The following is a 12,633-nucleotide window of genomic DNA, read 5'->3' on the forward strand; positions in this document are numbered from 1 at the left end:
TTTGAAACATGTAACTGCTGTCATTTTGTATTATCTTGCTATTGATTTTTTAAATTTCCATGCCATTAAAAAGAGACAGACAAACAAACAAAACACTGTTCTCAGTGACTTGGTCAGACTTTAATTTCTGTCTGGACACAAAACTGAAACAGCATTTAGAAAATGAAACATGAGAACTGACAACTGGAATCTGACCTTTGAACCCAGTGCTGGATTTGGGTAGAGGTACAGACAGTGATCAAAAATCAGCAAAGGGAGGCTGTGGGGAGAGCCTGGAGAACAGTTTGACCCATGTCAGATTACAACCCCAAAGACTAGGTGCTGGTTAGGCTGGTTTCTATCAGGGGAGACTTCATTCTGAGTGAACAAACAAATATTTTTATTGCCATGTGCAAAAATAAGAGACAACAATTGAGAGATGTAAGAGTCTTTGTTGATTAGACCCCATTGTGATGTCATCACATTTGAAAGGGACGAGACTGTGTAGAGTATACAAGACAGTGGTGACGGTGGAGATGGGAAGAAGAGAAAGCTGAGGATCAAGATGTGATGTGGAGTGGACTCTTATGAGCTCGACTTGGTCACTGGAAATGAGGCCTGGAGGTGAATGGGGTGGAGGAAGGTCACAGCAAGATGGAATGAAGTGTAAGCTGACAGCAGAAGAGAGAACGGATTTAAAGGTTGACAGCAATAACACAATTGGCTGGTTTACCGAAAACGAAGTCAGTTGAGAGAGAGAGAGAGAGAGAGAGAGAGGTTGCTCGCAGCTCCTGTGACTTTTTTGTTAAGTGTTTTGCAAAGAGCATTTGTGTGCAAGGTTGTTAAAATCTAATATCCCCCACTGTCTGACAGTATCATCTTTTATGGCTGCACCATCGCATCAAATGGAAATATTTGTGATGTCTTCTGTATCAATTCACTTGCATTTCCTTAAAATTCAACCTGACGCAATTTGATATCTTTGTTAACCCTGGGAGCTTCTTTCCTTCTTTCTTTCTTTCTTGTGCCTTACTGAGTTGGGAAAAAGCGGCAGCTAAACTCAAAGGCTTCTGAGCATGGAGGAATGACATCCACTTCCTCTTCTCTTCCTTGTAAGAAGAGTCTTTAATTAAAACATTAATAATATTTCAATGAACAGATGGTGTAAAGGGCAAACAGACAGGATGAACAAACAAAGGAAGCCAAACAAATGGGTCACATTCCAGCCAAGTGCCTCGTTCTACATGTTAATCATCGAAAGATAACAATTACACTCTCTGTGGAGGCAATAAAAAAGGTAATGATTTGGATGCTTCGAAAACAATCATGGGGAGGAGTGAAGAACATGGACAACAAAGTAAAGCTAAGGTACATAAACAGACGGACCCACAAGGAAGTGGTGAAAAAAACAGGTTTAAATGGAGGCTTGGGAGATGAGGGAACTGGCATCAGGTGTGTGAGTGGGGAGGAAACCTCAGGTGAATGCAAATCTGGAACAGGTGAGCAAGTGGAACTGTGGACAGGAAAAAAGCCCAAGGACAGCTGGTGGAGAGTGGAAGATCTGGGGAGATGAAGGAGAAAACATGGCTCGGGAGATGTGAGCAGGGGCTGGAGAAAGGGGCTGAGGGGAACTGGGAAGCAGACTGTGACTGTACCTCCTCCCAAAGGACAGGGTCCAGACCTCCCTAAATAAGAACAGATCAAGTCAGTGCAGGTGAAGGGGGTCTGGGGGCCAGATCAGGCGGAGCAGGAGACCTCAGGTGGATGGCCGACTCAGGAACTAACTCAGGAGGAGACTTGTCATTGGCCAAGAACAGAGAGGATGTTAGCTGTGACAGCAGGAACAAACAGTACGTTGGCTGAGACCCTGGACTCAGGAATCGACATGAGACTGGCTGGGACCCCAGGGTCCAGATGGGGGCCAACAGGGCATCGATCGTGGGCTTAATTTGTCCCCTGTCTGTAGCTGGCCTATGCAGCAACTGAGGATTGTGCTGGTGCATCGAACATCTCAGCTTCTGTTCTTAGAGCCCAGTGGATACATGGTGGAGGATGGATAAAAATAACTCATGGACGTTCAGTCTTCCACTCTGAAAATTTGTTGAGTCACTGTTTTCGACTGTTTTGTCTTTCAAGGCCACACAGAGCTCTCACACACCCCTGTTGCAATAAAGTTACTGCCAGCATTTGCATCTTAGAATTATTAGCAGAAACTGAACCGTTAACAAAGAAGTTGTGCCTACCACAACGCCCAGCAAAAAAAAAAAAAAGAACAATCGACAATGCAGTGCTGAAGGTTTAGGAGACAATATGAATAATCCAGAAACCTGCCTTATTTGTAGGTAAGAGAACATTGGTCTCTGGACACCCTGCACTGCAGGTGCAGTTGCTTGGAAGATTAAAAATCTATTATTCATCAGTGTAATGCCAGCTGAGTCTTTTCCATCATGAAACCGCCCCACAACAAAGAAATAAGCCAAAAATGCGTGACTGATCACTGCAAAAAAAGAATCTCCATTTATTTTTTTTATTTTTATTTTTTTTCTGCACAGATCCTCAATTGTGTTATTGCTTTGTCCAAAGAATAATGACTCATCAGTGAAATTTTACATCAACAAAGATGAAAATGCTTTTTAAAAAATTGTTTTGAATTCCAACTAATACACTGTTGTGATGATGAAAGCTGGATTTCTGGCTGTTTACTGTATGTGAACATGAAGAGACCAAATTGTCTTGGAAAAGAATTTTTTATTTTCAAATGCTGGTAAGGTGTCCATTGAAATTGAAATTGATAGAATAAAACAAACACACTAACTGCTGACACAGATAGAAAATTGATTATCACATTATTATCACAAAATTGTTGGAGCCCTTTCATTCCCTTCCCGAGCTCATAGAACTGTTCTTTAGATGAAGAAAAGACCTTGACCAATTACAAGTTCTTCAAGACATCGAAACACTTTGATGATGGTTTAGCTAAAGACATATTTTACATAACAACACAGACGACATGTGCTTTCCTTCAGATCGTAAGGGTTGTACACACATTGGCCGGCACTAACATTGTCGTATGACGGGTCGAGACTGCACAGACAGACACTTCTGTAACCAAGAAATCTACAGTAGTATATAAAAGATTATTTTGTCAGACGACGACACAAAAATGCAAAATTAAAAACCAGTCTCTACCTAAAAGTAGGACAAGAATTAGTTGCAAATAATTATTTGTGTTTTATTTTAACCTGCTGGATCTACAAGATGAGTGGGAATCACCATGTGAGGACAGGTACAGTCGGCTGTCAATCACAGAAAAGCATCTAATGTGAACTATCAAAGGCTCTTCTGTCATTGTCTTCTAGGACACATTCTTGTCCTTTCTTCTGGAAAGATCCACCCATCTGGATAATTGGGCTGTAACACCTTACACAGACTCTGGATGTGCAGAGGTTGTAGCTAAATCTGAGTTCTGCAACGTGAGGGTGGACAGGGTGAGGACTTGACACTCAGTTGTCCAGCTTAGTGCACAGTGCTATGGTGTAGAGTTCCCAGAGAGTAGGCACTTGGACACAATTACCCTCCTGACCAACAAAGTAACTCAAAGGCAATAAAAAGTATTGAGTTTGTGTCCAGACAAACAGTGTCATGCTACAATCAAATCAATAGAAGTAATGACTCTGGCATGTTAATTAAGCTCGTTGTAATTTCGCTGCTGTGGGTCACCAAGGACAGAGATGAGTTGGTGTTTGACGTTCCTGGTGACACTCAACACAAATACATACAGCACATTTGAGCCCGCTCAACTCTGAAAATGATAGTTCAAATTTTATATAATTATTTCTTTTTATTTACCTGTGCTATAACTGACTCGTCCGTGTAATGAAACATTTGGCTGAACTGAAAATCTTAGTCCTAGTCAGGAAGTGGTATGTTTCTGTGCGCGTTGCTTAAATCACCGCGAAATTCACAAGAGACTGCAGTTGCAACCTCCAACCTTCTTTCCGGTGTACAGTCATCAAGCTGTCACATAGCTCGCAAATTGAAACTGAAATTACATATTACACGTATTACAGAGGTTAGATCCCAGTCTGTCACCTTCTGTGAAAGAAAATTCATCCAGAGTCTTGAATGCTGGAATATTATCTGGTAATAGTGGAGACATGTTTACATTCTTTTCTTTTCTTTCTTTTCTAACCTTGGCATGTGATGCTGAAATGTTCATTTTTAGATGTGCAAAAAAAACAAACAAAAAAAAAAAACACATTGCAACTGCAAGTGTATGGCAACTTTTCTTTGTTTGAGTACATTTTTTCTTTAACATGACACAATGCAGTGGTTGCACAGTAAAGAAGTAACAGCAGTGTGACCATATCTCCTGGACCAGTAGTTTTATTTGCAAGGTGTATTGGTGGCAGGGCTGTTGTGCATTTGTTTTGCAATCTGAATGTTAACACCTTGACCGATTTCATACATTATCAGAAGTAGTAAAATAGCCTTCCCCGTGACAGAGTGACATTAAGACCATAAATCAATCCAGACAAAGTAACTGGAAGACACAGACGTCCTCTCCATTCATCTCCGTCCAAATCCAATCACACATGGATCGACACCGGAGTGGGAACATTTATCTCTCCAGTCTAGATCTGTCATTCCTCATGGAAATGTGGGTTTTATGAGCAGTTTGTTTATTTTGTGCTATCACTGTTGACACTGCTGCCTTTTCTGGCTGTACAGCCAGATTTGCTCATATTTAATAAAATCTAAATTAATGTTTCAAAATAATACAAAAGATATCATTCATGAGGCCAGGGTTTGAAAAATCAAAATGACCCATTTTATTTACTGAAAGACCTCAAATTATGATCTGAAAAACATCTGTGATTACGTGTTGCAACAGCTTTTTAGTCATTTGTACATAACCACACATTTACTCACGTATTTACAGACACACACACACGCACACCAGGCACCATCACGCCTCCTGCTAGAGCACAGTACTGATGGTGTCAAAGTCCTTGCTGATCTGAGAGCTGCTGGGCAGCGACTTGAGGTACTCCAGGTGCCTTCTAGCATCCTCCTGATTGTGTCTCACATAGTAGATGACATACGCAATCACCATGGTGAACCATCCGAACATGGTGACAAACATGGCTACATCGGTGGTCTTGTGGTGAAAGTTGCAGAAGTTGATCCCTGAGTCCAGCACCTGGATTACCGGCTTGCCTGCGTATTCCTCCTGCACCGCTGTATGGCAGATCACCTCGTTCACCGTCTCGGGGTCCAGTCGCAGCTCCCTCAGGACCTCCTGCAGCGTGCACTCACAGTGCCAGGGGTTGTTTGAGAGGCTGATTTTTGCTCGAAGACGGGCAAAAGCCTCTTTGGGGACACTCTGGATACGATTGTTTGATAGATCCAGCACGAGGAGGCTGTCGGAAACACCTTGAAATGCCCCAACGTCCACAGTCTCAATTTCATTGTTAGACAAGTCCACCTCCTGAAGGTAGTGCAGTTCTTTGAAGGCGTGGTTGGGGATGTGCGTGATGTGGTTGGACGCCAAGAGCAGGACAACAGTATCTCTCGGAAGATCTGATGGGATCTTGTCCAAGTTGCGAGACATACACTGGACCGCCGTCATGCCACTCTTCTCTATACAGTGACAACTTGTGGGACAAGCCATCACTGGTGTACTTGCAATGAATAATCCAAAGAGCAAGCCCCATAAGAGGGCAAAGCCGTCACAGATGGGGTATTTCTTGGGCATATCAGGCCCTGCTAAGTCCTGCATATTCAGCAGTGACCTCCAGTGAGTCCTGTCAGGCAAGAGGAATCATAGTTTCACCTGTTCCTTTGCATTAAATGGTGATGACTGCAGTGTCATTAGCTCTCAAAATGCCAAAATTATCAGATTATCCACACCATCGCGTGGGTTTATCGTGAGATAATCCTTCAGAATTGATTTGATAGAGTTGCATCTAATCCTCTGAAGAAGATTTCAAATAAGCTCTTCCAAATATCGAACTGCTCACTGAGCATATTCCAGTTACAGCAGGGAGCTGTACACTCAGCTTTACTGTGAGGTTGTTGAAAGCTTCAGAGAGCCTGGAGCAGGGCGAGCGACACTGGAATCGATACGTTACATTGGGCACTGAAAGAATCAGAGAAAGTAGTGTTATTCAAACGAACTGTTAGTTCTTAAAGGCAGTGAAGCGGCAACAGATGGCAGCAATTGCTGGCAGTGTACATGCGAGGAAGCAAACTCAGCCATACAGTGACACTTGCTAAGATAAGTCATCTTGCACAGTTTCCAAAATGAGCTGAGTAGGCTGAATGACATAATTTTCCCATAATGCTTACAAAATGTATAATGTGATTAGACCTATTGAGAAAAATCCATTTCACTTTAGCAAATCTCATAAACCAGGAGACACACTTATGGACATCTTCTCATTCAATTTAGAAAAGCTAATGTTTGTCTACAATAAACATTCATATGTTAGAGCATTGTAGTGCACATCAATAATGATTACATTATTTCATAGCTGGGCAAATAAGAAAAAAAAGAACCCAGTAATAATAGCTCCTTTCACAATGAGGATTTTTTTTCCTTCTCATTTCAAGGACTTCTGTCTCTCTTTCATTGGCGCAGGACAATAACAGCTGTGGGCTCTAAAATGACTCCGTGTCCTGTAGGAGGATCATCACGTTACTACTGCGCACCCTCTGGTGGGCTAAGATGATGATCACACAAAGAGCCCCACGCTGCGCTCACGGTCATCCGCCCCACGGAGTCACTGTCTTTTTCTCAGTTTTCTTGTCTTTTCTTTTTTTTTTCTCTTCGTCTTTGGCAAGTTCTTCATAGCTCAAAGCCAAACACACACACACACACACACACACACACACACACACACACACACACACACACACACACTTTTCCCTCTCTTTCACACACACGGGTCTTAAATAAGCCTCTCTGATCAGTCTGAGCTCAGCGGGAGGTTTTGGACAAGATGTGGCACCGACACGCAAACGCACCATAAACAGCACAAAACAGCCCGCAGCGATGTTAAGACCAGGCGACATCATTAGGTTAAATAATGTACATTAGGTGCATATTGTACCGTAGCTGTACTGAGCTGTCGTTTTTGTAATGGCTCAATCTTTAAAATAAAATTAGGTGTCAAATAGCCTCTTAAATGGGCAATTTGCAGATGTTTTCATCAGTTTTGCAAGAAAATCGAACATTTCAATTTAAAATGTGACAGCAGGCCTATTGCAGCTTGTCGCAGCATTTAGGAAAGTGAACGTTTGTGCAGCCGTATTAAAAAAATATGTTGCAGCAACAAAACCCTGAGCGGAGACTGAAATGTAACAACGCTAATGACGCCTAAATGCAGAGTAAACAGTACCATGGCGTTCAGTAATCAATCACATGAGCACCATGTGGTCAACATAGTACAAATACATGTATGTTAACAACTTCATTAACAAGTACAATGCCTGCAGATACTCACCGGTAAAGAGTTGTATCTCAGCAGAATTAATAGATGGTTTTTTTTTCCAAAAAGCTGAGACAGGTGTAGTTTTCACGTGTGTGCACCGTCGTTGAAAGAACCTTTTTCTGAGAACAACCACAAAGCCAACATGTTCTAAGGAGAACAGCTACTACGCGTCCGCGTCTCGGCCAGAGATGAATCAGTAACACGGTAAAGTTCCTGAGTTGACGAGTCTCCAGGAAAAAGGGTTCCTGTCTTCAGCCGTGGCCGGGTCTCTGTTTGCTCCTCAGCACAGAGCGCCGGTCGCACTTGTTGAGGATGAGGATGAGGAGGAGGAGGAGGAGGAGGAGGAGGAGGAACCGCGCTCGCATGGCGCCAGAAGGAGTCCCGGGTTCGCTCGGGCTGGACAGCTCCTCCTCCAGCTGCTCCACTGGCTGCTCCCCTCATCCCCCGGCTCCTCTCCTCCAGCTCCTCCGCCCGTCCGCCTGCCTCCTCCCCTCTGCTCTGAGACAATTATCCAAAATGAGTAAGAACGCCGACTGTGAAAATTGTTCCTGGACGCAAAACGAAAAAGAAACACACGACAAGTCATTAAGTGATAACTTTTAAAATTATTATCATCAGGTCCTAATTTAAAACAGCCCAACACCTGGGAATTATGTTTGGTACTTGTGGCTTAACATTGCTTTAATCAAGTTCCAATAAAATTCATGAAGTCCCACAATTAAAAATACAATAAAAAATAATAGTAATAATCATAATTAGGAAAAAGAAAAAGAGGTATTTGGAATTGATTCTCTTATAAAACAACCCCGCTAGAGGTTTTGCCCTTGTCACATACTGAACTGTGTTATATTGATTATTTTAATCACCCTGAGAGCTGTATCAAACTGACAATCAAAGAGTCAGGATGTTAGGGTTCTTACGGATTAAGGCTGCCCAGCAGTGGATCAAGGTGTCAGCTTCAAGGTCTTACCCCATTGTGTTCTGGTGGTAACTGCCAATGTTAAGCACAAACTGCATGCAGAGTAGACTGTACTGTATGTTGTTGCTTTGTCTTATTATTCAGTGCTATGTGAGTTTCTATGACCGTGCACTGTGTCTGTCTGCATCTTCTAACAGCACTCGTCAACTTCATGTTTGTGGTATTTAATTAGAGACAATGTCCTCAGATTGTTATGCAGGCTTTTTTATTAAATGTGTACTTATACTTATTATAGAAACGAGCTTTTTCCTTACATCTCTTGCTGGAGTAGTGAAGACCACGACGAGTATAATTTGCATCAGTATGGTAAATAGGGTCAGATCCGATATGACCTTGACAGAATGGCTGTAGGTACATGACCACACGTGCAATAGAGCATTCATCATTGCTGTTTTTTTGTTTCAAGCTATTTCTAACAGTACAGAGGCCACTTATTGTACGCTGCAGTTAAAACATCCTTGTCTGACAAAGTCTAAATCTCACAGTTGTTCACGAAACGTCCTGTTGTTACAATCTAGTGCAGGTCATGAAAACACAGTGCTGCATTAATCTTCCAGGTAACCTTGACAGGAAGAAATAAAATCTGCAAATTTGGACTTAGAAAAGTGAGTTTAACCAACCACTTCAATTCTATTTGCACTTCCCCCCATGTGATTCAAATGTAGGTCAGCTGGACCCAATGCTGCAGGTGTCATTTGAGCTAAGGAGGGATGCAAGCTTTTTTTATACGGCCAGTGCCTTCTTAAACCCACAGAGTGGATAAGAGCAGTAACAGCAGAGTTTATGTGTACGGTCCATTTACTGAGTGGCGAATATCCTGGTCAAAGAAATGATATCTTGTGCCTACAATACATTAAGACTTTGAAGAGACTTAGGTCTGACAACCTCTCACATCTAAAGACAATGTGTCATTAAGTCACAAAGTTTTTAGTCTCACACTATAAAATTTTGTAAAGACTGGGGTCTTTCAGCTTTTTGTTTGGTTTTACTGTTGGGGTTGAGTCTCACGGCTCTCATAGATCTTGTTTCCACCCATAGCACACAGCTGTTTTCAGCAAAAAAAAAAAAAAAAAAAAAAGTTCTGACTCTCACTGCCACTGCCAGCTCTATCTGTCAACATAGAGTTGGAAGGATACTTGCATGTTGAATTTCTCTTCATTTTAAAGTAATTTCTGATCTATTCTTGATAGAAAATGTCACTAAAATCCCACTGTCTCCACATGCAGCTGTTAAAATGGTTAAAAAAATCTGGATTTTTTCATGTCTGTGTCATATTTAGTTTCAGCCTTGACATAACTATAGTAGATCACCATAGATAATTTCTTTGGAGAAAAAGAAAATTAGTAGAAAGACCTGATTTGAAAGGAAAACAATTTTAAAAATAACACTCCTATGTCTGTTCATAGGCCTTTAGGGAATGAGTATTCAGCCATCTTCTTTAGACGAACATCATAATACCAAGGACACCACACTGCAGTTCGCTTCTGCTTGTACTATTGGTTGATCACTTATTGTTCCAAGCAAGGAAGATTTTGGGTCAGGTTTCAACAGCTCCATGATTTATTTGTCTTCATCTGGGAAATTCTATTAGCTCAACAGACAGAGGGAAAAAAATGCAGCTTTCAAATGGCACCATAAAAGACTGACAGTAGTCCTTCATACAACATTCTCATCTCAAGGCTGTCAAAGATGTCCGCAGAACTTGTTGAACTCTGCGGTTGTGCAGCATCCAGATCTAAAGTGATCAGCTGAATCCAGACACTGAAAAGTCTGTAGGAACTAACGTGTGTATCATCAGCATTGTTGTGCGTTAGATATCAGATCTGATGATGACATCTTCCCTCCTGATGAGATTTCTAATGTTTTTGTAAATACTCAGCTTCATGCAGGAACCTAAATGAATTAACTGTGGCTGCATTAGTTGTATGAGCGATTGATAGTTTGGCTGAAGGACGATACTTTCTTCTTCCTGTTCTTTGTATTTTCAAGTTCTGAGTTTAGATAAGAGGGTATGAATTTTTATTCTTAATTTACCTCTCTGCTCCATACAGCAGAGGTAAATCCTGATTGCCATGCAGCGAGCAAAATGGATTTTCTTTTTGTATAATAAAGTTGACCCAGATTCATGTGATGTTTAGGCAATGTTAAATTGGCTGCCTCACAGACAGACAATGCGTAGTCTGTGTACTCAGGTAGCCTGGCACCGGAGCAGCTGTGAGACTGCGAGCACCTGTTAAGGTTTGAACAGTGATTCATCATAATGAAAATAATCTAAAACCCATATGGGCCATAAATAAAGATTTTGCAGAGTGAGGCAAAGTGCTGCCCAGACCAATGACGACACCCACAGACTGGGATTATCACACTGGGAGGTAGTGTAGAGCACAATTCTACTGTAGCTGAACCACTGGAACTCAGATTTTACTGCCTCTGACTGGCCCACAGCCTCATCTTAATCTGTGTCCTCATTTATGTACCACACATGACCACTAATCATCACTGGTCATTCACTTAGTCCCAACATGGTGACCCTGACTGCAAATGAAACTTCTGGTCCAATATATGCCCGTGTCTGGGCCATATACTTCTTCATCTGGGCAGATTCTGGCTGTTATCCTTCAGTATTGGCTGACAGCCAGAAGATTTAGTGTGTATGCACCAGAATAGGCCCAAAAAGTGGAAGTAGCAACAATTAGGCTGTGTATGGGCCAGATTCAAGCCGTGGAACCAGGCGTACACTGGGCCCAGATTTAGTTTCCTATCTGTGGAGGCTCCAGCCAGTCATAAATTAGAATGAAGAAGCACAAATACATTTAAGTTGAATACAAAAGCATGACTCTGAGACAACACAATCAGATGGAGGAGGAAATTTAATCTAAAGATATATCTGCTGAGCTTGATGATTCCCTCCCAAGCGCACCCAGACATTCACACGCAAATGTCACCCTTTGTGGGACCGGATAAAAGGTCATAATGGGGATTGCTGGCGGTTCCATTCTGCCAAAACACACATTTAGTGAGTGAGAAAACGGGATGACTGTGACAGTCAGATAAAAGAAAAGCCAAGGTCAGGAATTTGGAGCACTGCTGTTACGGGAGCAGTGGAATACCACCCATTTGCTGACAGAGAGATGCAGCACAGTTCCCACATCAGCTACTCGCGCTAACCTTCCCCAATCAATTTAAGGGACCGGCCAGGGAAGCTCTGGAGGTGGAGGGGATGTGAGTAAGTGGCTATTCATCTGGATGAACAATAGCACTAGGTTTACCTCCATATCAATTTATCATAGTTAATGTAGCCACAGTAGAGTTTCTCCTATGTCAGGATTTTATTTCCCCTGTTAAAATGTATTTTTTCCTATATCCCTTTTGAGTGCAGGGGCTGGTTGGTGGGTATACTGCGAGTAAGATGACATTTTTTCCACATTTATCCCATGATTAACACCTTGGTGAAGTGTTCCTAATGATCACCATCTATTTGTATTATGCACACTTTAGGACAAATTTGACTGGTCCCTGCCTGTAATTGCCCCTGGGAGGACTAATAACAGCTCCCAACACAAAACACATTCATCCAACTCTACTAAGAGCCAGGGGAGATGGCCCACTGATGTATGACCAGCTGGTTGTGACACTGAAGATAAAGGACTGAGGTATGGTGTGTGTGTGTGGCATGGTGGAATTTACTCAGCAGGCAAAAATGAAAGGTCCACAAGGTCCTGAAGGCCCTTCTTCTTATCTTCCTGTTCACTTTCTCCTTAATCAATCTCCAATCCTTTGGAATAGACAAATTAACAATGTCAGCTGCTTCCGGTCGGCTCAGCCTCCTGTCGCCTTCTTACTTATCCAAGTACATCGCCCCTACATGATATCATGGGATGACGTATAAATAGCATGTCACTTTCAAGGACATTTCAAGCTTTTTCGAGAGTCATTTAACACCGCTGAGTCCCACGTGTCATTTAACGGAGTTACCCTTTTGAAGAGGGCCAAGATGCTGATGAGTGGAGCCTTTCATTTGGAACAATTCATCACAATTACATATACTTCCTGTAGCAGTGCCCAAGACAGATAGCAGAGCGTTAGCAGCTAACAGCATCCACAGGCAAGGAGGTGAGGTGTAACAGTCTGAGTAGCTGCTGTGATACATTTAGAGCTGTTTGTGTGACAGGATGACTT

The 12,633-nt window shown here is 42.2% G+C and overlaps 1 protein-coding gene across 1 annotated transcript; it reads right to left on the reverse strand.

Annotated features, from left to right (window-relative positions):
* Positions 1-208: 208 nt before the first annotated feature.
* On the reverse strand, positions 209-8,631 carry LOC139624821 (leucine-rich repeat-containing protein 3-like). Its single transcript, XM_071484194.1, has 2 exons — positions 7,488-8,631; positions 209-6,121 (listed from the first exon to the last, which is right to left on the reverse strand). Exon 2 carries the CDS (start codon positions 5,759-5,761, stop codon positions 4,961-4,963), a length of 801 nt encoding a protein of 266 aa, XP_071340295.1. The 5' UTR covers positions 5,762-6,121; positions 7,488-8,631; the 3' UTR covers positions 209-4,960.
* Positions 8,632-12,633: the final 4,002 nt, after the last annotated feature.

This window comes from Trachinotus anak, unplaced genomic scaffold, assembly GCF_046630095.1.
Source record: "Trachinotus anak isolate AG129_WGS33_773 ecotype Australia unplaced genomic scaffold, CSIRO_AGI_Tana_v1 ptg000001l, whole genome shotgun sequence".
NCBI classification, from domain to species: domain Eukaryota; kingdom Metazoa; phylum Chordata; class Actinopteri; order Carangiformes; family Carangidae; genus Trachinotus; species Trachinotus anak.